This window comes from Dermacentor andersoni, chromosome 8, assembly GCF_023375885.2.
Source record: "Dermacentor andersoni chromosome 8, qqDerAnde1_hic_scaffold, whole genome shotgun sequence".
Taxonomy (NCBI): domain Eukaryota; kingdom Metazoa; phylum Arthropoda; class Arachnida; order Ixodida; family Ixodidae; genus Dermacentor; species Dermacentor andersoni.
The window spans coordinates 152,402,825-152,430,444 of record NC_092821.1 but is presented as its reverse complement, the minus strand read 5'-3'; the positions used below and the strand labels follow the sequence as shown (position 1 = coordinate 152,430,444).

The window sequence follows — 27,620 nt, the reverse complement described above, 5'->3', positions numbered from 1 at the left end:
CGCATTGTGTTACGCAAGGAAGACGGAAACATGAATGGAATGTTGCAATGCAGTTTTTTTCGTTTTCTGTAGGAATATTTCCCGTAAATCTGAGTACAGGGCGCCTGATAGGGCAGATATGTTTTAGTTTACACATGTTTTTCCGCCTGCGTTTCGCAAGACCTACTGATGGAAAACTGTATGCGCAAAAATACACACGAGAGATATATGCTATTTGAAGAACAAGAAAAATATTTATTCTCCAAAGGGAACCGTACAATAACATAGTAGAATGAAAGCCGACACTGCGGCCGCTATGCACGCGCAATCACCGAGCGTCATTAAAAAAATGAAATAAAAAAGATGAAGAAAGCAATTTATGCGTAAGGCATAAATAAATGTCATATGCAATTATAAACACCGTTTGAGCGATCTGAACACATACAGCAGCGCGCGAACTAGTACGAATGACCCTTCCGAGAAGTATCGCCAGCAGTTTCCAACGGCGCGACCTTGATGCAGCCCAACCTACTTCGATCGCAGCGCCGCCACTGTATTTTTCGTCGTCGCGTGCCTCATCGCTACTAGATGGAATCAAGCAGTCAGGTAGAGAGAAGCAAAGATTTGCGTGTTCGCTTACTGCCGTGCGGCTTGCTGCGGTGTTGCCTTCTACCATCGCGTCAGTTTGCTGAGTACGTTCACGGCTACAGGTGAGTTACGCTCCGTTTTACAGTTCTTACATCGCGATGGCACCACGCCATTTTCTGAAAGTAATTTGCTAAGGGACGCTGTTGTACAAGCTGAAAACGCCATAAACTGCTTCACAGTGGTTATGGCTTCGTAGTGTCAGCTGTGTAGTGTTGCGTTGTGGGGTCTTTTGCGCTCGCTCGCACCGAATTACTTGGTCTTTGCCCTCTATGTTCGTCGAACTTTCGCTTTCACCCAGGCGCCTTCGTTCGGCGGGCTTTTCCGTGCCTCCTGACTTCGAAGAATGGCTCGCCGCAGGTCGTCGTCCTCTGCGTCATGTAAGCGACCCTCTACTTTCTAGCTGTATACAACAAAGATTGCCTTAAAATCGACAACTGTGCGAGTTCGTAAACGTTCATGATTGATCGCTTAACGCTGAAACGACAGCGAAAGAACGCGGAGAATACATTATGGCATCGTACTCGCGGCCAAGAAAACCTCGTGAGCGACATATTTCACTCTGGTGACGCTCGTTTGTGGGGACCGTGCGCGTTTGCGATGACGCGCATAATGCAAATTTATTCAAACTCTTTTGGGCTGATGCTTCCGTCACGCTTTTACAAGACTAAAGTGCCCGCAAATGTACATCGTTTCGCTGGCCTTACGTCTTGGCGCGCAGCCCCTAGCAACCTCTCACATTTCATAAAAACACGCGAGTGACTCAAGGATTCGCGCTAAATTTGTTGTGTGACTAGTCGCCGGCCACCCGTGCTTTCGGTTGGCATGGCTTGCCCTTTAATAAACGTTTGTGAGCAAATTTAACCGTGCTTACCTCGCGGCTTTCACGGGATGCCCAGAATGCATGTTTCTAGCGTTAACCATTGCATACTCAACCAACTTTTTAAGTAGTTCGCACGAATTAAGCGCAGTCACCGCACATGTGAACGTTCGTCATAAATGGAGACTTCCAGCCAATATTTGATAGGTAAAGGTGCAATTGTGTGAACACATGAAAAACCTCAGTCCGCTGCAACACTGACGATATATTTCTGTAATTAGCGCGAACATTTAAGAAGAAAAATTGGCTGAGTGAACGCTTGAAAATTGCATTCTACACATCCCTTGGAAACTGTGACGTAAGCACTTTTAAGTTAGCTCGCAACTGTTTACAGCTTCTGCATCAAAGGCAATGTTTCATGCGCCTTGAATACATCATTCGTAAGCCATTTTGTCTCGTATTCAGCTGTATACGAAATTTATCATAGCCTTGATGGAGTAACCGTCACGGAGGAAAAGCTAAATACAGATCAAGCCAGTAAGCCTTTGCTAGCAGATGAACTTGCTTATTGTGAGCAATGTATTCTGCAAATTTGTCATTTGACTTGAATGACTGAATCTGGGGAGCAGTGGCAAGGGTGCTTCTTTGACAAGAGGAGTATTCCTGTTAGGAAATATGTCAGAGGTGTGTTTGTTATTCGACTCGCCACTCTTGTTTATTCTTCCCTGTTTTGCAGTCATGTTGCAGCATGTTAGCGTGTGTTCTATTCTGTTAGTCTGTTGGCTGGCTTCTAATGTAACTTTCAAAATGTTTAAATTTTTTATCACATATTTGTTGGCTGCATTTATTGTGAGCCACTCTGATTATATTTAGTACCGTTTAAATAAAATCAAGCTTGTCTTTAGGTCCATGTTTAAAGGGACACGAAAGGCAAATACTAAATCGACTTGGAATGTTTAAATACCTTTCCAGAAACCTCGCAATGCTTGTTTTGTGCCAAGAAAAGACTTAGTTTACGAGAAAATTGTATCTGAAGGGTCCAAATACCTTTTAGGGAGTGGTGACGTTGTGTAAGCCATCATCGCCCTTTGCTGCCGTCAGTACCGTCGGTGAGTAAAATGGCACCACCGAGCCAAGACAGAGTGGTGGATTCGCTGCTGTAGCTGCTTTGGCGTATACCGTTCAGGCAGCCTGCGACATCACATGGAAGTTGAATTCTCTGCTACTTGCAGTTTGTGCAGGTTTCGCGAGCCAGCAAAACCAGCACAGCACTATGCAATCAGGAAAGTACTGAAACGCGAAAGCGTGGGCGGCGCAGAGTCAAGTGAAAACGAACCCTTTTGACTGCCCACATCATTGTTAACGGTAATTTCAATTAGCTCTTTTTGCTAAACATGATATGGAACTGGACAAGTAGCATTTTATTTCATCTTATAATACAATACGAGTATGTTTTTTGTGACTAGTAGTTGAGTACTAGTGACAGAATTTGACTGAGGAGTCCCAGGGGAGTCTCTAATCATGTCCTGCATTTACCTCGATTTCTCAATTATTAAGGCTCTGTTCGCGATGATATTGACGCCTTAGAGATTCTCGAGCACTAATCTATCGCTTTACCTTGACTTAGTATTTGCCTTTAGTGTCCCTTTAAGGGTAACGCTATAGTTGACACGGAATGAAAAAAAAATGGAATACGACAAAGTGCTGACTTTCAACTCACAGATTTTATTAGGTAAACATTCGTATATGTCACATGCTAACTGCACGACTGACTATAACGAGGGGAAAGAGTGAAAAGGGGAAAAAAGAACAAAAATTTGTGGTATAACATAGCATTCACTGTGATAGCTGTGGAGTGAAAACAACTACGTCTTTTGTTATGCTCAAACATCTAAAGGACCTATTTCACTGTCCAAAAGGTTAAGACAGCTGACTCGCACATTTAGGCTGAATTATTTTTGTACAGAAAGCTTCCACGATTGCTCTCGCTACTATCTGTTTTTGACGCTGAAACAGCACCTGCGCTTTTTCAAATTGGGGATGGGATACCACTTGTGGTCCCAACAGTGCTACCCTTAAACATGAACCAATACCAACTTGCACACTTTACTATTCTTTTTGTCTTTAGGGCAGTGTCAATGCCTGATTCTAATTTATTCTTTAGAAATTGGCTCATATTTTGTATGGTGTTTTGTGCATTCACATATTCTTATCCTGTGCTAATGGAGATGCAGCATGTTTGTGAGTTTCCTCTTTTTCATGGGACAAGTAAACAAAAAAAAAAAAAGGTAGATATGTAGAATTGGCTTTATGCAGCGACTCTTGATAAGTCTTGGTCTGTTTTCTCATTCATAGATATATGTGTTAGTGTAACATTTGCTTACAAAGTGGACAACACCAAAAATGATAGTGCTCTTCTCTCTTTTTATTTTTGGTCAAATGTATGTGGAAGCTGTCAATACAGCTTCCTCAGTCTAGTTGCAAGGGGGCCAGAAGTAACAAAAGCCAATTTGCCTTGATGCTGTAGCAGGTGCTTCCAAGTTTGACATAACCAACCTCCTGTTCAATGAGACCAGTAGGCTTTCAGTAGTAATATTAGTAGAGTTCACTACTCAGTTCAGTTCTGTTAGTTCAGCATTGTATGTGTCAATCTTCATATCAAATGCAAAAGTATAGTTTTTAGAGATGCCAATTGCAAGACTCTGATAACAACTTGCTAACTTCGTCTCCTTTGTTTTTATGTGTACTGTGTTGCGAGTGCACATTTCCTTTCACTTCATCGTGCATTAGGCACATGGTACTATCCACTAGTCTCTATGGTCTTGCGATGCACCAAATACACAGCAAGGATATGCGGCCGAGTGAGGTTTTTCATGTACAAAGGGGGCTGATGTGTCCATCTTTTGCTTCTGGCTAATGTCCACTAGCCATGCACTGCACAGAGCTGACGCTGGAAGACTATGACCCCAGGCCTGATGAGGAACTGATCTGTGTCATCTGCCACTCTGTGCTGAGTGAGCCTGTTGAGTGCCACTGCCGCCACGTCTTCTGCCGCCGCTGCATCTCTGAGTGGGTCCGCAAAAACAACAGCTGCCCCGTGTGCCGCAAGCGAGCCATCTCGGCCTTTATGCCTGCTTTGCCTCTGATACAAAACATGGTCAACCGTCTCAAGGTTAGCTAAACCTTGTTCCAAAAGACTGTCTGCGTGCAGGATTTTCCTGTGGGATTTCTTGTGTGAGATGCTGCCATTTAGGAAATGTCTTGAATGATGACTGCATGTTCACTCTGTGACAGTATGCGTTGTATTCTGGTTGGGAATTGCAGATACTTTAGGTTGTGGGATCAAATACCAACTGCATTTCTATACGGGCGAAGGCAAAATGCAAAAATACCCGTGTACCTTGCATTGGGTACATGTTAAAAGGCAAGCTTAAAGAGGAAAAGAACCAAGACTTCAGATGGGACGTAAGACAAATTGGACAGGACAAGTGGTTAAAGGGCAACTATGGTTTTTTTCGTTGTCTACTGACCTTAAAGGGGGCATGACACCTAATTTTTGATCATAATCTGTATTGTGTGAGGTAGTCCTTGTGTGTTCAAGAACATGTTGATGAAATTTTAGCACGTTTGAGCCAGCACGTAATTTGTAATTGAATTTTTTTATATTGCATTCGAACGGCATAACAGTCGAGCAACACTGGCACGCTTACGAGCCTTGATGTGATCTTGGCTTCTAGCGCGAAGTGAACACGGACACAGAAAGGAGCAGACAGCAGACGTGTTCACTTCGCGCTAGAAGCAAAGATCATGTTACCGTACCAACTCGCCCAACTGTCGAGCCTCGATGTCACAGGCTACATGCTTGCCGAGCAGTTGTGTATGTTCCGGCGCAGAATTGGTGTTTCAGCTGTGCGCGCATGCGGGAAACTTCTGCTTTGTTCAGTTTGCCATTAGAATTTTTCACCTTGCAGTGGCTGAAACAATGCCACCGTGGTGCCTATGTAGCGCTGCAGGGTGCAAGAGTGAACGGAACCAGGAGTGTTCCGTGTCGTACTTCAGGCTCCCCAAGGAGCCTGTCAAGCGTAAGGCTTCGGAGATAGATGTGGGCAGAAAGGACTGGCGCTCATCTGACGCTTTTGTTTTGTTCTCGGAACACTTCACGATGCCAGACAGCTACAGCGATGATTTGCGCCTGCTCGCCAAGTTTGGGACACTTGTGAAAAAGCTGAGGCTGCAGCCAGGCACGATGCCAACCGTGTTTGTGCACCGATCCATCTGGCAGGCAGTGCCCCAGCCAAAAGTTGGCCTTGCTATTTTTTTTTATCGATATCGGGTGCAATAAAATAAGTTCAAGTAAAGGTTCAGCCAAAGCTTACACTGTGCTAAATACTTGCGCCGAGGACACGTCTTGTCTGCAGGCATTTATATATGCTGCACACTACAGAGGGGAAAAGAAACTGGTGGGAATGTGCGGCAGCTTAACAAAATCGTAGTTTTGTTGAGTATGAATCCGGGAGACATGCAGGAATGTGTGCCAGCAAACAATCTACACCCCTAACTATATGCATTGTGCGAAGTAGCACCAGACTTCGTCTTCCGTGAATGGCTGAAATAACAGTGAGGAAAGGCATCAGCAGCATTTCGCGAAACACCAATGTCGCCATCTATGTTGACCAAGTTTACTACGCTGTCTTTGTCCATTGTCTCCAAGATATGCACCTGCTGGCTTTGTCCACAGCTGGTGCGCGCATATCTCCGAGGCCATGTTTCGTCACTGAGCTGGTAGCGATGAGGTCAAAGTCAAAATGTGTGGCACTATTGCTGCTTCTGCTACTCAATGATTCGTCGCTTGCTTCATTACGCGAAGTTGGTGTTGTATAACATATGACACGCGATATCTGGAGCAAATACAGCAACAAACTGCAGTTATGCTCCGACCTCACGAGGTGCGGTGGCTGATTTTGTAGCAGACGATGGCTCGGTTGCATGTAGCTCATGATGTCACACATGGGTTGGCAATATGGCGGTGGGTGCCGGATGGCGGGGCTTAGAGCCGGCATGTTCTAGCTCATGTTTTGGACAAAAATTTGCTTTTACCGCTCAGGTTTTATACTTGTATTACCATAATAGACCTTCTACTATAATTTCTGGTGGAAAACTGCAAAATGATGGGTGACCGTGTCATGCCCCCTTTAATAAAATTTTGAGTATACATTCTCTTTTCCACTCTGATTATCTGTGCCAAAAGATATGAATGCAACTCATTTAGTTTTCCTGAAGATCAACTTTGAAGATTGTTTGCATGTTCCTGACTCATGCCCACAAATGTATGACATTTTACTGGCCACCCTGTGTTTGTGACGTCAGAGACTACACTGCCACTTTGCCCAAGAACGACAAAAATGACTCCTTTTTCTACAAAACAATGGCAGGCAGTCCGTGTTTTGACAGACGTGATAACTGGTGCTTCTCTTCATCTTTCCGCAGCACAATGCATTGAGCTGTGGCACTTCAGGTTTCTTGCACGGTGGTGGCAGGTGAAAAGCAAACAGCGGTCCATCAGCGCTTATATCAGCACTGAAATCGGCACTGTTTAATTTGAAAGAGCTGAAAAAGCTCCACGTGTCATCAGGAGACACAGTCAGCTTCAGTTTTATGGCGTTAGCACCACGTGTACTGCGAGTTTAGCATGCATTCTGCATGTTTACATTACGGCTGTGTAGGATCTGACGTCATTGACTCAATGTGGCATCACATGCAGCAGCTACCGGTTTCGGTTTCATTTTCTCGTTTATTAAAGTTATTGATGAGTTTCCAAGTAAATCGAACCACACTAGCGGTGACGACTGTTGATGCTATCTGAAGATGACAATATACTAATATGGTTAAAAAAGTGCCGGAGTGACCCTTTAAAGAACCCCATTTGGCTAAAATTAATTTGGGATTCCACACTACGGCGTGCTTCATAATCAGATCTTAATTCTGGCATGTAAAATTCCAGAATTTATGGGTTGTTTATCGCAGAGGGAACGACTGCAAAAAGGACAACACGATACATAAAGCGCAATTTGCCAACATAGGCTTATTTTTCAAGAGTACAGTTTTGTACGCTCGTGCAAAGCCATGCATGCAAAATGATTATCCTCTAAGAAAAACAAGTTTTTATTGGAAAGGTTAACAGATGGTGCCTAACCTCAACATATTTTCAGCCTCAATCATTTCTCTTGTAAGCTTGTCATGCATGAAACTTAAAGTGTAGCCACCTGAATTTTCAATTTACTTAATTGTATCCAATGATTTGTTATATGTGTGTCCATCATGTAAACTAAATTTAGTTTCAATTTGTTGCTACTGGGCCAGAGCTCATTCAGAAATGTTATTGTGACAGCATGTAGTAGCCGACAACTACCTATAAATTGAAAGCAATGAGGGTTCATGTTATTGCTGCATTCTCTCTCTTCACCCCCGGTCCTCCCCCTTTTTTGTTTGGTTTTTGGGCCTCACAGGTGAAGTGCCGAAATTCTGGCTGTGATGCCCGTGTACCTGCCGAAAATTTTGCGAACCATGTGAGTACCTGTGAGTTTCACGAAGTGAGCTGTCCGCATGAGGCGTGCGAGCACCGGTGCCCGCGTCGTGCGCTGGAGTCTCATGTGAAGCAGTGCCCACTTCGTGAAGTCACATGCGAACAAGGCTGTGGACTTGTGCTCACGCGAGACCGTCTTAAGACCCACAGCTGCGTGGATGAACTCAAGCGTAAGCTAGATGGTAAGTAATCTTTAAGCTGTCTGCGCTTGCCCTTCTTGTGTGTCTGTGCACCAGACTAATCTGAAACTGTTGCCATGGCTTCTGTGACTTTCCTCTTTTCGTGGAATAGTAATCTTGATAGATCAGAAGTGCCACAGTCTCCTCCTGTTTGTAGCACTCAATATGTCACTTAAATGCCACTGTAGCTCACAGATTAGCATAGCTGGGCTGTCACCTATAAGGAACCAGCACTGGCCAGGAGGCGCTATGGGAGTTGACTGTGCGACTAAAATATTGGAGCGCTGCCCAGCAGGGATGCCACGAAACTAACAATGTTTTGAATGATAACAGATGCATGCCTGTATTAACACTTGCCAACGCCTGATGTGGGCAGGTGCTTTCCGAGAAGCATGTGCACTCCTATGTTCTAGCACCCGAGTGCCCACTCAGGTCATACGTTGGACACATGTGCCGTAAGATGAGTGGTGAACTTGTTGGCACAAAATATAGCGTATACCACTGAAATATGTTCCTTGTGCCTGCTGGCCACTGTGTGCTCCGCCGATGCTGTTGGCAGGGAAAGTGCACTGGTTAGTTGTTGCTGCCCAACTTCACAGTGATTTGCTAGACTACATTAGCATTCTCCCTACAATGGATTAACTATGCTCATCACACAGCACCGTGAAATGCAATATGGCAAACAATGCGAAAACATGCACACACAAGTGCTGTACTGTGCCAGTTGTAGCACTAGCAGCAAGAGTCTTTATCAACTTACCCTATGTTTTCCCCAAGCTTATTGTACTACCAGTACTGTCCTTACACAGCATCAGTCAAGCTTGTCCACAATTGTTTCCCTGCTGACAACTGCACCCATGATATCAGCTTCTGTGTCTACTAGGCATAAAGAAGCACAGAGTGGCATTTGTTCTAATTGTTGTCATCACTTGAGACAGCCTGCAAACAATTTGTCAACTTAAAGAGAGCTTTAGCTTGTACGCTTTTTATGGAAATACCGAGTTACGTGGACAGCATTAGCGACATTGGTAGCGAAATCTTGTGACACTGTCCAACAACATGTGAAAAGTCTTTGGGTGCTCTTGGAGAAGTAATAGAAAAGGTGCTGCATGTTGTCCATTGCATTGCTCCCAATGCTTCTCATAAGCAGATAACCTAGCATATGGTCAGTCACTGCAATAAGTGTATGTATCCTTTGGTTAAACTCTGCCCCACAAGATGGCACCACCAACCCAGCTGCTTGTGCTTATGCCCTTGGTAACCCAGCATTCCATGAATAGTAATTACTTATACAGACAAGCTAAAACACTTAATGCTTTTGTCGACTATTTCAAAAAAGAAATTTATAAATTAAAACTATTTAACAACTTTATTTCACAAGCATTCCGTATGGTAGTTACAAGGGTTGAAAGGGATGCACTGTGATTGTTCTGTGCGTAGAGCTCATAATATGTGCCTGCACATTTTCAGATGCAACATCTGAGCGCGATGACTGGAAACGGAGGGCTGAGGACACGACACAAGCCTTGAACAGGCTTCGGGACACATTGCGCCGATTGGGGGACAGTGTGGAGGGTCTGCAGAACAATCTCGGGGACCTTGGAACGCGGCTTCGTTGTGCCGAGACTATGGCAGCATCGGGCCAGCGCGGGCACCGGTCAACAGCAGCACTGAGGACAGGCAGAACTGTACACGATGGCTTTGTTAGAAGCAGCAGCTTATATCCTGGCGTTCTCTTCGGTACACGGACAGCTCAACTCCTGGAAGAGATTGAAAGCGATTCGGACCGCAGCTGGAGTCCACACTCAGATGGTTCGCATGAGTCTCTTGAGATTTTCGTTGATTTTAACAGTTGAGCAAGTGCAGTCTTATCAGCTTAGCTTAGAAGCTGCTTACACTTTGTGCTTATGAGTTATAGAAATTTTGGCTTTGTTAAGCTTCCACAATTGCCCATGTCAGTTTTTCTTGCTGATTTGAAGACACCACATTGTTTCTCTTCTTTTTTTGCCATGTTGTTTTCCTGTTAATAACTACCCTAACTGCATTCTTACAGCATACTCAGAATCAACAAGTCATATAAGCAGTTGCTTGTAATGTAGAACCATGCTTCTAGTTAGTTGGAGATGTAGTCTCATGTAGGTTCGTTAGAAGGCCGTGTGTATATTTTATATTCATGATTAGTCAAGGACAGGACAGTAGTGCCAATCGCCTTTTTCAAAGTTTGCATAAACAGTTCTTTCGTGTTCAGGGTTCCGGTTCCTGGTTGATACCCTGACAATACAGCTGCCAAAAGAGATTGAAAGAAATTGCCACATCTGGGGCTCGGATTTTAGCAGTTTTATCAAATGACAAAAATGTATAACTCTTTATTTGTTTTAGTGGAAGAGGCAGGAAGCACGTAGGTGCAATTGTATTCTTCTTAATGCCTATAAAGAAAGTTGTTGAAGTGGTGCTGCAGTTTTATGATTGTTACTGAAAAAGCTGAACACAAATATCTGATAGCCTAGCATCAAAATTTTATTGGCACGAGACAACACTGCACTTACACATCTCATCTTTTATTTTAGTGCATACATGGTTTCTTTGCATGAAATTTATGACTGACGGATTTTGTTATCATAGTTTCCTGTTTGGAGCTCAACGTTGGTGGCCTTCAGCCACAAATGCTATGAGACTCGTCATGTATACCGGAGAATGTGGTAGCAGGCAATGGGAGAGTATTGCAATCAGGTTGTCAGAACAAAATTTTTTTCCTTCTGGTTTTAATTTTGTTCCACTGAAAAATGTTCTGTTCTGTTTCTGCTCCAGAACAAAAAAAAAAACAATATTAAACAATGATCTGTAACGGTTCATAACAGTTTTGGTTTGCATGTAAAATTTTTTGAAGCAAAGTAACAATAAAAACTTTATTTTTCAGAATAAGCGAATTATGAATTCTGAGCCCAGAAGCAGCACTTCATGAAGTGTACCGATAAAACCAACTTAAACGAACATAAATGAATGATATAAAACTGGTAACAGAACATGCTACCCATAGAAAACGAAACGGCAAGCTTTTGAGCACTCAAGCCATGGGTTCTGCTGTGTTGCTGATCTGCTAGTGCACCGACGCTCGGAGCAATAGGCTTAGATTAGTGGAGTGCTCGACCGGCTGTCGCTCAGATTTCTGACTTTTCCCTTGAAGCGAAAACCTATAAAAAATATTCTGGTTTCACTCCAAAACAAAATAACAAGTAATGTTTTGTTTACGTTCTTGTTCCAGGCAAAAATTTGTTTTGTTTCTTGTTTTCGTTATTCTTCCGTTCCGACACGTTGGTTGCAATCGAGGGGACAGTTGGTACAACTAAATGTGTACATAATATGTGGGCTCGCTTTACTGGACATGCTCAAATCGTCATTCAAAGAGTTCCATGACATTCAGCTATGAACAGCACAGGGCTTTTTGTAAGAAAAACCTTTGTGAGATCTGGATATGTGTCCTTGTGCACACAATTTGAGAAGTATTGCTTCCGCCTGTAAAAGGGCTCCTATAATTATGTGAAGCATTTGTGTGAAAGCGTAGACATTTCAAATCAGAGCAAAAATCTCTTTTGTCTTTGTTAAATCTCAGTATTGTTCAGTCTCAGTGCATCAGGAAAATACTCTTCACTTGACTGTTGTGACACTCCTTTCATGCCAGGTTAGAGTTATTAATGTCAGAAAGCTGGATTGTTGTTTACTCTGCGTACTATTTAGTCAACAATAACTTTAACTCCAAGAACATTGACACTGGTGTAAATTAATGCAATGCTGGATGTCACCACTCTCAGGGCTGGGGTGTGGAGGACATTTCAACTGGTTGAGTGTTGCACGTGGTAGTTGCTTTCCTTGCATACCGCTCAAGATGTTCCCAAGGCAGATTTTCTTATTGTAGTCAGTGTCAAATACTGCGACTTGGTATTTATGCATCCAATACAAAATTTACTGAGGAGTCGTGGGTGTTAATAACTGAGGACACTTGTTGAGCCTACACTTCTCAAATGTGGAGCTTACTACGCGTATTTGATGAGATTATGCAAGGACCACAAAGGAAAGGAGGAGAGAGAGAGAGAAATGCAAAGGAAAGAAGGGAGGAGCATTACAGCATGTGTTTATTGTAAGATGAGGATTGTGTTGCTGTGTGTTAGTGGTGCCATCATAGTACGGTTGCAAGGCTGGCATGCTTGAGGTCTTGAGCTCTATAAATTTTGCTATGACATGAAATAATGACCTGATGCTGGAACATGTTTTTCTACCATACACCTACATATGAAGCTGGAATATATATCTCTAAGCTTTCCCGATTAAACTTTTGTTATTTTGTGTGTTGCAGTATACTCTGGGTGGCATTCTAGCTGTAGCTTTAAGCGGACTGGAAGTTGCTTCTTCTGTGCAGGCTTGAGTAATGCAGGTTGTTTTCAGGCTTGTCATAATGGATAGTGGTTTCCCACCTGTTTTGAGCATTTCAGTGTATTTGTGATATATTTCATTTAATACATTATTTTACATTGATTTTCTTTTACATGTGCTTCCTTTTTCTTCTGTTTGTGGTAGTGATGTAGCTGAAAGAATGAAGGAGCGAAAAAGAAAGTTGGCGTGTTAATCAGGTAGATTTTACCTTGTTGTGGATCAAATCTGAGTATCAGAATGCACATAGTGCAGAATTGTACTTAGTGAATTGTTGTATTCAAATTGTTTCTTGTACCTTGTTGTGGAATAAAGCCAAGTATCACGATGCGTGCAGCACGGAATTTTACTCTGAATTGTCATACAGCACTTCAAGTTGTTTCTTGTCAAGGTAGTGTGCAACTGAACTGCGACATGTTGATGTGTACTAATGCATTTGACTAGTGTTAGTAGTTTGTTTTAGTACTGGTTGTATTTTAAGCACTTATGAGCTGTACTTGGTGTACAAGATCTTGCTTTACAACATTGTTCGTGTCTAACCTCTTTCATGCCAACTTGGGACACAGGGCTGCCCATGGTCTAATGGGTAAAGCATCTTACTGCTGTGCTGAAGGAAATTGGGTTGAAACCATCTCTAAGGTACCAGGACTGCTCCAGCCTCGTTAATTCCTAATGACGATAGTCAAGGGGAGGAGAACGTCATTTTATACATGCATTTCAACAACGACCAATCGTCAGGCCAACTTGGGTCATTTTGTATGTGCTGCTCATCAACGAACCCCTTCCACGCCAACTTGCGTCACTTGGTACTGGGTATGTGTCGCTCTTCAATGGACGACGTGCATGCCATCTTGGCTCACTGGGTGTGTGAGATTCAAGATGTGACATTCTTCAATTGATCACAGTCATGCCAACTTGGGTCGCTAGGAATGTGATGTTGGGTAGGTGCCGCTCTTCAGTGAGGCACTTTCATGCCAATTTGGGCACCGTGTGTGTGCCACTAGGTGAGTAGTAGTAGCTTGTACACATAGATCTGTCTAGATTTAAGGATGCAATGTTCGATAAATATTGGCTTCATAGGCAATTCCCGTGGATGGCCATAAAAGTTTTCAAAAAGGTATAGTATTTATTTCTAAAGAATTTCTACTCTATTGATGCTGTTGCTAGTAGTTCCCCATATGAGCATCACACTGGACAAGTGGGAGTAGAACAGCACATAGCAGCACAGTTTCATTTTTTCAGCAATATTGATGCCATTGAACTACATGCCTGCAGCAAGACCATCCTCGCCTTTATGGTGCCTGCACAGACCTGAAGTACGCCTCACCATCCCAGGAATCACTAAAAAGGCTAACATGCCGTCGTTTGCACTGAAGCAGGCCACATTAGAACTTTTACATGAGGTGCACAGTGGCCGCGTACACGTATACATCGATGGCTCAGTCACATCTGCAAGTTCAGCTGCTGCTGTGGTGATACCAACAAGATCCGTCGAAATACAGCTAAAAACGTCGCATGTATCATCAACGACAGCTGCTGAACTGGTAGCCTTGCGTGCGGCTCTTCATTTCATTCGGGAAGAACCACCCCATGCATGGTCAGTCTTCTGCGATTCCAAGGCAGCCCTACAGAGTGTACTCTCAGCACTGCGCCATGGATCACATGAACAGCTCGTTGCAGAGATCAGAGAAGTACACCATCGCATAGTTAACGAAGGACACGATATCATATATCAGTGGTTGCCTAGTCACTGTGGCATACACGGCAATGATCGAGCAGATGCAGCTGCCCGATCTGCCCATGACGGCGTCAGCTGCGTTGCCATTCCTCTTTCGAGAGCCGACGCAGCGAAAAAACTTGCCGTACTGGCAAACGACCTGACATTAGCTCAGTGGAATTCATCCGATTTCGCAAGTGCACGACTTCATACCCTGGACCCTAATTTACAACTCCGTATTCCGCCCGAGCTTCCACGACGCGACTGCACCCTTCTAGTTCGTCTATGGCTTGGAGTAGCATTTTCAAATGCGTACTCCTTTCTTATCGGAATGTCCAACAACCCACTTTGTGACTTCTGCGGGTGCAATGAAACAATCGCGCACCTTCTTTGTGAGTGCTCTCGTTTCAACCCGCAAAGAGCAGTCCTCTCAGCCACCCTAGACAAACTGGACAAGCGCCCACTGACAGAAAACGAGATTCTTGGATACTGGCCTACGCGAACATCAGCGCGATCGGCTATGAAGGCGCTGCTGCGGTATTTAAAGGACACTGAACTTTCTGACAGATTGTGACTTCACTGTGTGACGCAGGATTGTACGGTGCACTGCATAACACTAGGAACGCCTTTGCGGGCTACGTGACAGTGCCCACAGAAACAGTTTGTGTGTACGTGCGTGTGTGTGTAGTTTTTTTTTAATCCTTCTCTCTCTCACCTATCGCATCCCCTTGCCCCTCCCCCAGTACAGGGTAGCCAACCGGAGATAATCTCTGGTTAACCTCCCTGTCTTTCCTTTGCCTTTCTCTCTCTCTCTCAGCAATATTGAAATGAGAGGACAATTGGAAGGAGCAGCCAGCCCCTTAATTTCTTTGTGAGCATTTCTACGTGTTCCATGACGTGGAATTGGACACCAAGGAACATTTGTGTGTCAGTGTATAAGTCTTTGATTGTTAAATGCAGTGTAATGTCTACATTACATTGCTTATTGATTGGCCTCAATATACTATGCACTTGCTTTTAGCAACTTTAAGTGCAAGTTTATGTCAAGATTGCATAGATAGTTTACCCCAGACTCAAGCTGGACAAGCGATTTACCTGTAAGAATTAGTGCTATCTGCATGAATAATTCATTTAGCGGACTTTGGTATGTAGCAACGTGGTATGTAGCAACGATTTTAAGCCTTCTCAGACTATTAATTAAAATTGAGAAACGATATCAGTGGTTAAACCTGAAAGTGATGCAATTTGACTGGCACGGACCTTTATGGGCAGTGTAGTGGCCCTACACGACGGCACAGTTTTTAAGGGCGCAAGAAATTTTGGCGCACCCGCATATGTCTCATCCACATTAGTCGGACACGCGTATACTTAGAACACCGTGCGAGAAGCTCAAGCGCAAAGCTAAAGCCTTGCTATCGCAGTCAGTGGTTCACTATTCTGGCAAAACAGTGGGTTGACAGGGAGGCTAGTTTCAGCATGTACACTCTCGAGAATACCCGCCAGAGCACGTAGCCAAAGAAAAATTCTGTAACTTTTGCAAATGTGGCTCTATATATTCAACCTAGATAGCAATAAATTGATGCAATTATGTGTGGAGACGAAACATGTTTTCGGCTATTTTTTTCTTCCTATATATTTAGTCGCTTCATTTGATGCGCCAACGGGCGGCGCTTTCACTCTTATCGCTTTGGCTGCCATTCTGCCCGTCTGCTCCTGCGTTTTCTATGCACGTGCACATTTTTTTGTGTGCTCTGCAGTTAAACAAAAAACTTTTTCTGTGCCTGCGAATGTTCTGGTAATGTTGAGAGGAAAAACTGAAGGGCACAAGGCGTGCTGTGCGGCTGCGTGGTGTGGCAACTCGGGGTGCAACAGCAGGGCAAAATTTTCCATTTCCCAGCGGGCGAGAGGTAAACACACATTTTCTGCAGTCGTTGTGAAGAAACAAGCATTATCCTTGTCAAAACAGCTACAGGACGAAATGAAAGATCTTCCGCGGCTGTTTCCTAGTGAATGTTGTATTTGAGTTCGCGCGGGGCATTTTTTTGCGGCGTTGGAAGAACCTGAAGCTACGGAAATTTCGCTTCAGTTTGTGTTAGCAGTTGCTCTTCATTTTTTCTGCTAGTACAAAACTTGCTATTTTTATTTGCCGGAAGTATTTGCTTGCTTCACAAACTGGTTACTCTGGAGAGCATTCCACGGACCAGCTTCTTGTTGTGACGTTACCGCGCTTGAATGTTCATGAACACGGCAGAAAAAAAAAATGAACACATACCATTTGCGTTTTTAATTACAAGAAAATAATTTGAGTTAGCTGCGCGACGACCGAGGTTCACTTCACTTTTCAAACTGTGCATAGAAGGACGGAATTTTTTCATGGCTTCTTCGCACTCTCAACTTTGGTGTTGCTTTTCATCATCATCGTCAGCCTGTTTTATGTCCACTGCAGGACGAAGGCGTGATCCCTGTGATCTCCAACTACTCCAGTACTGCGCCAACTGATGCCAACTTGTGCCTGCGAATTTCCTTATTTCATCATCCCACATAGTTTTCTGCCGTCCTCGACTGCGCTTCCCCTCTCTTGGCAACCATTCTGTAACACTAATGGTCCACCGGTTATCTACCCTACGCATTACATGGCCTGTCCAGCTCCATTTTTTCCTCTTCAATTAGAATATCAGCTATCCCCGTTTGCTCTCTGATCCACACTGCTCACTTCCTGTCTCTTAACGTTACGTCTAACATTCTTCGCTTTTAGGTGTTCTTTAATCGTGACCATGTGGTTATGCCTATATATAATATTTGACGTATGGAGAAATTACGCTCAAGGGGGAGTTCTGACGGGGCTGAGATGGGAGCACATGTACAATGGCTACCGCTTCTGCTCGGACCCTGATCGGTGAAAGTAAGGAAAAAAAAAGTTATTGGTGGGTGAGAATCTATGCTTCTGTTGTTAATTATTTTCCTACAGAAACCAATTGACACAGCATATGTGGCGCGAGTGCCATGATCACGGCGAGCGCTGTCTTTTCCTCCTCGTTTTCTGCGGCGCCGGGTGCCCTGAGACGACGACGCTGCGCAGCGAAATTTGCTCCGCGTGCGCCAAGCACGCGGGCACGCTGGGCGGCCAGGGTTTGGTCGTAGAATTCGGGGCTGCTCAAGAGCCCACCTATCCTCGCTGAAGGATGAGCCAATGGCTTCACACACCCACAACACATGATCCAATGTTGCTGTTAGTCTATAGTCTACAGGCAGTGCAGTCCGCACTGGGATACCTTTCAGGTTATATTGCATGAAGAACCGCAAGGTTAGGATACGCACGGGCTTATAAAAGTCGAAGGGCAACCGCCCGCGCCATGCATAAGGCGGGGTGCGGGAGGGGGAATGCGCGTCTTGACGGATAGTAGTGTGTGGTAACCTCGTGGAATGTGAGCAAGGGTTCCCCGCGGGGCAGGGGTACTGCGGAAGCGGCGCAGTCGGGGAGTCCTCGCGCGGCCTCGTGCGCGCCCTCGTTAGGGTTGGAGGGAGAGCCGTCAGTCGAGAGAATGCGGAGAGATACTTTTGGCGCTTTGGAGATTGCGGAGGGCCTGAGGGGAGACCATCCCGGTTTGGTAGGCCTTAATGACTGCCTTGGAATCGCTGTATATTGCCTCTCTGCGACCATCGAGCACAGCCAGCGCGATTGCAACCTGTTCGGCTATCACGGGCCTCGAAGTGCGTACCGTAGCGCAGCAATTGAGTCTGGAATTGGAGACGGCGAATGCCTCTTGTTGGACATATGCCGCGGCATCCACGAAGCTACTCGAGCATGTCCGCAACAACCACAATGAGGCAAGCTTCGTGGATGTCGCGGGGTGAACGGCCGATCACAACAACGGGGACACTCGGCGAAAACTGGCAACAGGAAATACGTCACACATGGTATTCACCCCATTTGTTAACTGACGCGAGTTCAAGTTAAAGTTTATTCACATCTTTTTTTTCGCGTCTTCGTCTTGCGTCTTTTTCTTGCATCTGAAGAAGAAAGTGAAATGAACCAGCAATGTTTTATTATTTTTATTCTTCCCGCTAAAACTAAAAAAGTTTACGTATAAATGAACTTATACTTTGCGACTTATTTTTTTTTGCGTCACCTAGCAACAAGCTAACTGCACGCCAGACGCGCCAGATGCATGCGTCATGCGCCAGACACGGCACCGAAGCGAGCGAGTCCGGCTGAGCATGCGAAGAACTTTTTCTTTCTTTCTTTATTGATACTGTCAGCCCTTTCTTTAGGGCCATTACAGGAGTGGAGAAAAATAATAAAACAAGCAACGTCAACACATCTGATTCAGGCAGGGCGTACAATACATCTGAATACAACGTACAAAAAGAAATTACATTACATATACATTGTAATAGGCCAAGCAGAAAAAAACCAGTCAATGTACCTTGAGGCATGTAAAATAAGAACAACATACACAGATAATAACAAAATCATAAAATAAGATGATTCAGAAAGTCAGATCATTAACAGACCACGCTCTCGGAATAAATAATGGCATGCAAATTACTCAGAAAACTATTTAAAGAGGTAGACTGAACTACGAAATCGGGAAGCATGTTCCACTCTTTTATCGTTCTTGGAAAGAAGCTATATTTAAATGTGTCATTATGGGTTACATATGGGTTACATATACATGCTGTGGCGATGTCTAGAAGATTCGTTATTAGAAATTTCAAAATAGTTCGTCCTATTAATTTTTATTTCATTATGAATAATATGGAACAGGAACTTCAGCCTATCATACTTAGTCCTTAATTCTAAACTGGGAAGATTTGCAAGCTGACACAGTTTTGAAGGGGAGTGAAGTCGACCATATTTGTTGAAGATGAATCGAGAAGCTAACCTCTGAATCCTTTCCAGTTTCTTACGGTTTTTCTCTGTGTAAGGATCCCAGACAATTTTCGCGTATTCAATGATTGGTCTGATCAGTGTTCTATAGGCCAAGTTTTTAACTTCAGAGGTTGCTGTGTGTAAATTTCGTCTTAGGCTCCAAAGCGCATTATTCGCCTTCTTACTTACTTCATCTACATGCCTATTCCAGCTTAAGTCACTTCTAAATAGTAAACCCAAATATTTGTGCTCCTCTACCTTTTTAAGCTTGTTGCCATGTATACTATAAGGAAATAGCAGGATCTTCTTTTTTCTTGTAATAGACATGCTTACTGATTTAGTTGGATTTATAACCATTTGCCAGTCAGAACACCATTTCATAATGTTATCAAGGTTGCATTGCAATTTAATTTGGTCACTGGAACATTCTATATTATTATGAACAACACAGTCGTCAGCGAATAGTCTTATTGGAACAGAAATGTGATGTGTCAAGTCATTAATGAAAATAAGAAAGAGAAGAGGACCTAGGACACTTCCCTGAGGTACTCCGGATAGCACCGGTTGTAGACTGGACCTATGCGCGTTTATTTGAACGTACTGCTGACGGCACTGTAAGTACGATGTAAACCACTTTGTGAGGTTAGGATTCTTAAACACAGTATTAATTTTGAACAAAAGTTTGGAGTGGGAAACTTTATCGAATGCTTTGGCAAAATCCAAATAAATGAGGTCCATCTGTCCACGGGAATTTATCGTTTGTGAAGTGTCATGAACCAATTCAACTAATTGAGTGATCGTAGATAGTCCTTTACGGAATCCATGCTGCACAGAGGATAACAAGTTATGCATTTCAAGGTATTGTGACAAGTGTTTGGATATGATATGTTCCAGAAGTTTAGAGCATGTACTTGTGAGGGAAATTGGTCGGTAATTGCTAATGTCTGAAGTGTTCCCAGTTTTATGAACTGGTTTTATTCTTGCTAGTTTCCATGCGGTAGGGAAAGACCCATTCACTACTGAGGAATTAAATATTTTCGTAAGGAACTTAGACACCCATTCAGCATACCTCACTAAGAATTCGTTAGGAATATCGTCTGGTCCAGGGCTCTTTTTAGTCTTTATATTGAGTAAAAGGTTTAGAACACCTTCCTCAGTTATCTTAATGTTCGAAATGGGAGGGCGGACAGAGAATTCACATACACTAGGCACTGCTTCATCATCCTTTGTATAAACCGACGAAAAGAAAAGATTAAATTGATCAGCCCTTTCAGCATCATTAATTTCGGGATTAGAACAGCACTGCTTATTGGGAGGATTGACATATCGCCAAAATTTAGCCGGTGCTTCTGAGAGGAACTTCGTCAATGTTACATTGTAAAATTGGTCTTTCGCCTCCTTAATTAGCCGCTTCAATTCTTGCCTCATTTCCCTAATTGAAGTTGCGTCATCTGTATACTTATTTTGAGAACATGCTTTCCGTTTTCGTTTGATTTTCCGTTTTGCCTGAATGATTTTTCTGTTCATCCAAGGATTTGTCTTTCCGCATTTTTTATTCTTCTTAGGAACAAATTTATCCATGCAATGATTTACTACACTGTAGAAGAAATTCCACAAATCATCAATGCTCACATCCGATTGATACAAGTAGGTAAATGCATCAAAGGAGCTTTCGAGATAGTCTAAGACACTCACATCATCTGCGGATTGAAAATTCCAAACTCTTTTCTTGGGGCTACCCAGTGAGGGGGATGGAGACATACTGAAAGTAGCTATTGGAATCTTGTGATCCGATATTCCGTCCTCTACGTGGCAATCCGTCAAAAGCCCTACCAACCCATGCGACACTAAAATAAGATCCAAAATAGATGAGGTTGTACCACACACTCTGGTGGGTTCTCCTACAATTTGCTCTAAATCATAAGAGAACGCCAAATCCAAAAGCTGTTCGCAACTAGCCACGTCTACCTCCCCGGGTGAGTATGAGCTCCAATTAATTCCCGGTAAATTAAAGTCGCCCAGAAGAATGATATTGTCTCCTTCTTGAAAATTTCTTTCCATAAATTCCCTTAGGCTGTTCATTCCATCAGGTGAAGTATTTGGGGCCCTATATACACCTCCAATGTAAACTGTTCGATCAGCAAGCTTAGTTTTAATCCATACAGCTTCGATATTATCCGATTGTTCAAGGGTAGTACACAATATGCTTTGCTTAACCAATATGGCTACTCCTCCATTTCTTGCTCCTCGATCCTTTCTAAATGCTTTGTAACCAATTGGCACGACTTCGGCGTCTCTGATATTGCTATGTAACCATGTCTCCGTTATGACAATAACGTCAGGTTCATGTTCCAAAACCACAACTTCCAATGCATCGGTTTTGTTTAGTATGCTCCGCGCATTTATGCTTATAATTTTAAAGATATCCTGTTTACCTTGTTGGAGTCAGTTGCCAGTTTCAATTACCCTCGAAATTTGGTACCTCAAGTTTTTATCCTGATCCCATCCATACAATATATTATTCATTTTCAGTTTATCAAAGACAAGTTTGGCCCTACGACCTTCTTTTCTTTCCTCGGCACACGAGTCCCACAGTTGCTTCCTAATTTCTACTACACGTTTGGAGTAATCTTCGCTAATGCTTATCTCTGTATCTTTAAGCTTGGTACAATTGCTCAAAATCTTTACTTTCTCCCTGAAGTCCGCTAGCCGAAAAATAATTGGGCGGTTTATACCAGGTGTTTTCTTTCCGAGCCTGTGAATTCTTTCAATGGAGCTTACTTGCACCTTCAGAATGTCTCTAAAAACTTCGGTGACATTTTTCATCAGTGCAACTTCATTCTCCTGCACGCATTCTTGCATGCCTCTAATTATTAAATTATTTCTTCTAGAACGGTTGTCCAAATCATCAACCTGTCTAACAAGGCTCGTCGCGCTTTCATCCCACCTGTCAACAAGCGCTTCAACGTTTGTGAGCCGGAGCTGAGTATCGTCAAGGCTTTGTAGTTTCTGTTCAATTGCAAGAAGTCGTTTTTGCATTTCATGCATTCTCGTTTCAGAGCTAGCCTGATTTGACTGAACCTCAGTGAGTTTCGACAGGATCTCTTTCTGGTTCTGGATTACATTTGCAAACATCGCTTCCGTTACCGGTCCAGGATTTTCTTCTACGTCGCCCGACAGCTTAAGCAGCAAACCCACTAACGATAGACACTCAGAAAAGTTGCATAACACAGTGTGTGGGCACGGAAACAGTATAAGACAAAGGTCGTCACTACAGAAACCGTATTTCGTATTACTAACCTGCACAAAGAGCGGTATGTTTGGTGACATAGTCACGGCTGTGTTGCCGTGCCCACTGAAGCTGTCCCTCGGTGAGCTCCAATTTATAGGCAGCAGCAGGTCCTTGTTGTGGGCGGATACCGTGGTCATTGTGCTCGACGAAGATGCGCAGAAGGTGGCTTCCACGTGTGGCGTTGGCAGCAGTACCGTGCAGCTTTCCGTGAACGATGTAGCGTAATCGCTGTCCGGGTTCATGCGCGTCGATGTGATAATGCCGCAGCGAAGCTCCGAGCATCCACCGTCCGAGAGGGATGTTATCCCGTTGAAGACGAAGGCATTGCACGCATACAAGACCTGCACAAAGAGCGGTATGTTTGGTGACATAGTCACGGCTGTGTTGCCGTGCCCACTGAAGCTGTCCCTCGGTGAGCTCCAATTTATAGGCAGCAGCAGGTCCTTGTTGTGGGCGGATACCGTGGTCATTGTGCTCGACGAAGATGCGCAGAAGGTGGCTTCCACGTGTGGCGTTGGCAGCAGTACCGTGCAGCTTTCCGTGAACGATGTAGCGTAATCGCTGTCCGGGTTCATGCGCGTCGATGTGATAATGCCGCAGCGAAGCTCCGAGCATCCACCGTCCGAGAGGGATGTTATCCCGTTGAAGACGAAGGCATTGCACGCATACAAGACCTGCACAAAGAGCGGTATGTTTGGTGACATAGTCACGGCTGTGTTGCCGTGCCAACTTGAGTTTGGCCTAGTTGGTATTCTTGCATATCATATTGGCCGCTAATAAATTCAGCAGAGACAAAGGGCAACTCCGACGATTTTTCGATGTCCACTGAGATTAGTAAAATTTTGAATATATGTTCTCTTTCGCACTCTATCTGACTATCCCATGTCTTCGCATTACGCGTGCGATGCTCTACCTTTCGCGTCGGATCGTTCCCCACCTGCGGCAAGTTTCTTTTTCATCCACTTTCAATTCCAATAATTTATAACTTCTTGAATTCAATTAGTAAGTACAAGTAATTTCCCCTGTGTTTTCCTTGGTGTCTATGTTTGTTGTCTTCTTATGACTAATAAAAATCGGGCACCTCGCTTAACCCCTTTTTTTTTCGTTCATTACATAACGAGGGTCTCGAATCCGGCAAGATTGATGCCTTCAGGTAGCACGTGTGAATTTACTGACCAGTTGCCTTCACCCAAAAAGATCACGCAATCGTGACGCCTGCTGCAGACAGGATGTTCCACATCCGCCGCCAAGGTTTGTGAGTGGTGGCGCTGGCTAACACTCCCAGGGTCAGTTCTAGTAGTGACACATAAATACCCAAGAAAGTGAATGGCAAGACGGCACCGCGGTAGATCAATTGGTATAGAGCACCACACGCGCACTGCGAAGACGTGGGATCGTTCCGTACCTGCGGCAAGTTGTTAATTCATCCACTATCAATTTCATTAATTTATAATTTCTTTACTTCAATTAGTAAATACAAGTAATTTCCCCTGTGTTTTCCTTTGTGTCTATGTTTGTTGGCTTCTTAAGATATGATTAATGAAAATCGAGACCCTCGGTTAACCCACTTTCTTCTCGTTCATTATATGGCTGCAAGTCATTTCATTTTCCTAAAAATGAAACTGGCCACCCTGTGTTTGTGACATTAGAAACTACACAGCCACTGCCGCTTAAATCGTCGCTGTCCAGTTCGGAAACTGTAAAAGCTTCTTGTGTCCTCAGGAGACATCATCAGCTTCGCTTCTGCGGCGTTATCGCCAGGTGTACGGCGTGTTTACATTATGTGTAGGATCTGTCGTAACCGACTCGTCGTGCCGTCACTCGAATCAGCTACCCGTTTCGCTTTCAATATCTCGTTTATTTGATATTTAAAATTACTGATGAATTTCTAAGCAAATTGAATCACCCTACCGGTGATTGAGGTGTGCCTAGCTATAGTGCCTGAAATGATGCACGCGCTAAGCACACCTCACTTTATACGCTCGTGATTTGGCGTCTATAGAGTGCATCGCAGTAGACACCGCTCCGGTGAAATCCGAAGAGCAAGTGACGCGCGGGAGGCAGCGACGTGACGTATGCAACGGTTATTTATTCTATGTATGAAACTACGCACGCATTAGGCACAACTTCAGTCAACCATAATTAACCGTAGAGCCACCGTGGCGTCGGGAAAGCGTGCTCGTCTCGGTCGCCCGGAGGCCCGGACTCGATTTCCACGCAGACCGAAAGTTACCTAATTTTATTTTCGTAGGCATTAATTTACTTTGTTTACAGAAACCTTCCTGACAAATTTGACGTCAATCCGAGCATTTTTTTACGTGTTTTTACTTTTCGCACCGCCAGCAATTTTTGGTGCCATTTTTCGGTCACGCCGCCGACGACAACGCCGGGTTTTCGCTTAATGGGGAGCTTGGCACGGGAACTACTGCTGCTTACCTGGTGCTACATCGTTGGAGGAATGCACGAAAAGCCCGGGACGAGCATTTATATAGAGCAAAATAAACATTTCCTAATTTGCAAGGAATCTTTCGTCTACTTTATGAAGTTGCACGTGGCACATATTCGATGGAGGTTTGTAAAGATCGTTCGCAATCATTTTTACTAAATATGAAAACGATTCCGCACTAAGACCGCGCGCGGTTGAGCAGTAAAAGCAAAAAAAAAAAAGAAAGAAAACTGCGCTTATCAGTGCAGTTGGCGTAACGCGTGCCACGTAACTTTCAAAACGCGCGTGCCCAAAACCGAAATGGGAAGTGTGGTTCAGGTGTTAATGTCATCCGCTTGGTGCGCTACAGTCATCATCATCATCAGCCTGGTTACGCCCATTGCAGGGCAAAGGCCTCTCCCATACTTCTCCAACAACCCCGGTCGTGTACTAATTGTGGCCATGTCGTCCCTGCAAACTTCTTAAATCTCATCCGCCCACCTAACTTTCTGCCGCCCCCTGCTACGCTTCCCTTCCCTTGGAATCCAGTCCGTAACCCTTAATGACCATCGGTTATCTTCCCTCCTCATTACATGTCCTGTCCACGCCCATTTCTTTTTCTTGATTTCAACTAAGATGTCATTAACTCGCGTTTGTTCGCTCACCCAATATGCTCTTTTCTTATCCCTTAACGTTACACCCATAATTCTTCTTTCCATAGCTGGTTGCGTCGTCCTCAATTTAAGTAGAACCCTTTTCGTAAGCCTCCAGGTTTCTGCCCCGTAGGTGAGTACTGATAAGACACAGCTATTATACACTTTTCTCTTGAGGGATAATGGCAAGCTGCTGTTCATGATCTGAGAATGCCTGCCAAACGCACCCCAGCCCATTCTTATTTTTCTGATTATTTCCGTCTCATGATCCGGATCCGCCGTCACTACCTGCCCTAAGTATACGTGTTCCCTTACCACTTCCAGTGCCTCGCTACCTATTGTCAATTGCTGTTCTCTTCCGAGACTGTTAAACATTATTTTAGTTTTCTGCAGATTAATTTTTAGACCCACCCTTCTGCTTTGCCTCTCCCGGTCAGTGAGCATGCATTGCAATTGGTCCCCTCAGTTACTAAGCAAGGCAATATCATCAGCGAATCGCAAGTTACTAAGGTATTCTCCATTAACTTTTATCCCCAATTATTCCCAATCCAGGTCTCTGAATACCTCCTGTAAACACGCTGTGAATAGCATTGGAGAGATCGTATCTCCCTGCCTGACGCCTTTCTTTATTACATTGTGCAGGGTTATCTTTAGTTGAAATCCTGCAACCAAATATAGTAAGAACTGACCTGTATCGCTTGAAAATACTATTTTACAAAAGCAGTTCTGAGATTTGTTCGAGCAATTGTGCGATATGCAAGCTTAAGTGTTACTCATTTTTTCCGTATTTACCAGAAAGCGGCCCCAGCGTAGCCTGAATCACTGTCTCGTCTGTGTCATGGTAAGTGTTTGTTGTGTGATATATAGCATAACATGCAGACTTTTTACTTATGTGCATGTAAACGACGAACATTTTCTTACTGATATATTATTCTTTTTTGTAATTTGGATAGTTCTTAGGGTGGTCTTCTGATTAGCCTATCATTGCAAAATATTTCGGCACATTCCGATATTTGCATAAACATAGTGCAATGTATTGTCTTTCTGCAGACCATCATTGCTCCCACACTTGCACCCTCGTCTTTCAATATTATTACATAGCTACCATACACGGGTATTGGGAGGCTAGAATCTTCTTGAGCTTACTTCGATAAAGTTGTGCAAGTACTTATGTTTCTCGGCACTCTTCACTTCAGTGATTTTATTAATATGGCAAAAGTAGGGGGAGCTGTTTTAGCAAAGCCACAAATAATCCTAATTAGCAAAAAAGTCATGCTGTGCCAGAACCGAGTGTTCTAGAAAAGTTCAAGTACTTTCGCCTCCTTATTATGCCGACATCGAAATTCTCATGACGGATGACCTCCAGTCAATAAACTAGTAACATAGCTCTGATACCTGTCCAGTGCGCAAACAGGTCGCACAAAAGTGAGCCTATGGGCTCTGCTGAAAAAAAAAAAGTGCGTAATGTGCGTTCAGTGCATTAGAGGAAGGTACTCAAAACCATTCAAAAGATAATTGTTCTGAGCAAGTTGCTCTGATGCATTGAATGCAGCCGATTTGAGTTACATTTAAAAATACCTCTCCATGGCGCCCGCTTACTGGCCGCTCTTGGCTCGGCCCTACTTTGCTCTACGCTCTTGCACATACTCTCTCCCGCGCGCCCGCTCGCTTACCACTACTCTCTTGACGCCTCCTCTCCTTGAACCACTCGCCGGTATGGGCGTGCTGCACTACGTTGCGCGTCGACCTCTACTTGCAGATACAACAATGGGCCCTCGAAAGTATCAGGCGGACGAGGAACGTCCGAGTACAAAGGCTCGGCAGAGACTAGAAATATGTGCGATGCGTACCGAAGTGGCAAAGTAGCAGGCGAAGCGACGGGCCCACGAGTTGCGCGCGGCAGTGGAGCACGAGCAGCAAGAGAAATGACGCGCGGTCGGAGAACAGCGGCGCGCCAAGAGAGCGGTCGCTAAACAGGCCGCCTAGACCAAGCAGCGCCGATGAGAGGACGCCACTTGCGGGATGCAGA

At 44.1% G+C, this 27,620-nt stretch overlaps 2 protein-coding genes across 7 annotated transcripts in view; one reads left to right on the top strand and one right to left on the bottom strand.

The window, feature by feature from the left end:
* The window catches only part of LOC126525490 (protein argonaute-2-like), a 93,496-nt gene that overhangs the window by 12,007 nt on the left and 53,869 nt on the right, over positions 1-27,620 (bottom strand). The window contains exons 7-8 of one of the 5 annotated variants that reach the window (XR_008611173.2): positions 22,522-23,187; positions 18,103-18,359 (exon numbers count right to left, since the gene is read on the bottom strand). The gene's annotated coding sequence lies outside the window, so the exon portion shown is untranslated. Of the gene's footprint in view, positions 1-1,014; positions 2,636-9,876; positions 9,967-18,102; positions 18,360-20,211; positions 23,188-27,620 lie in introns of those variants that run through there. The other 4 variants (XR_011896187.1, XM_055067695.2, XM_055067694.2 and 1 more) reach the window with 4 other exon arrangements.
* LOC126525921 (uncharacterized) lies at positions 534-12,959 on the top strand. Of its 2 annotated transcripts, XM_050173892.3 has the most exons (5): positions 601-689; positions 926-1,004; positions 4,372-4,616; positions 7,951-8,209; positions 9,677-12,959. In XM_050173892.3, the coding sequence occupies exons 2-5, from the start codon at positions 971-973 to the stop codon at positions 10,060-10,062; spliced, it is 924 nt and encodes a 307-aa protein (XP_050029849.2). In that variant the 5' UTR covers positions 601-689; positions 926-970; the 3' UTR covers positions 10,063-12,959. The 2 variants fall into 2 exon arrangements, with proteins under 2 accessions (XP_072146172.1, XP_050029849.2); XM_072290071.1 differs by lacking the exon at positions 4,372-4,616 and having other exon boundaries at positions 534-689.

Excerpts from the sequence above, each read along its gene's own strand:
- LOC126525921 (XM_050173892.3), top strand. The coding sequence starts at position 971 with ATGGCTCGCCGCAGGTCGTCGTCCTCTGCGTCAT. Across the intron at positions 4,617-7,950 it reads ACATGGTCAACCGTCTCAAG|GTGAAGTGCCGAAATTCTGG; the intron begins GTTAGCTAAACC and ends TGGGCCTCACAG. Across the intron at positions 8,210-9,676 it reads ACTCAAGCGTAAGCTAGATG|ATGCAACATCTGAGCGCGAT; the intron begins GTAAGTAATCTT and ends GCACATTTTCAG.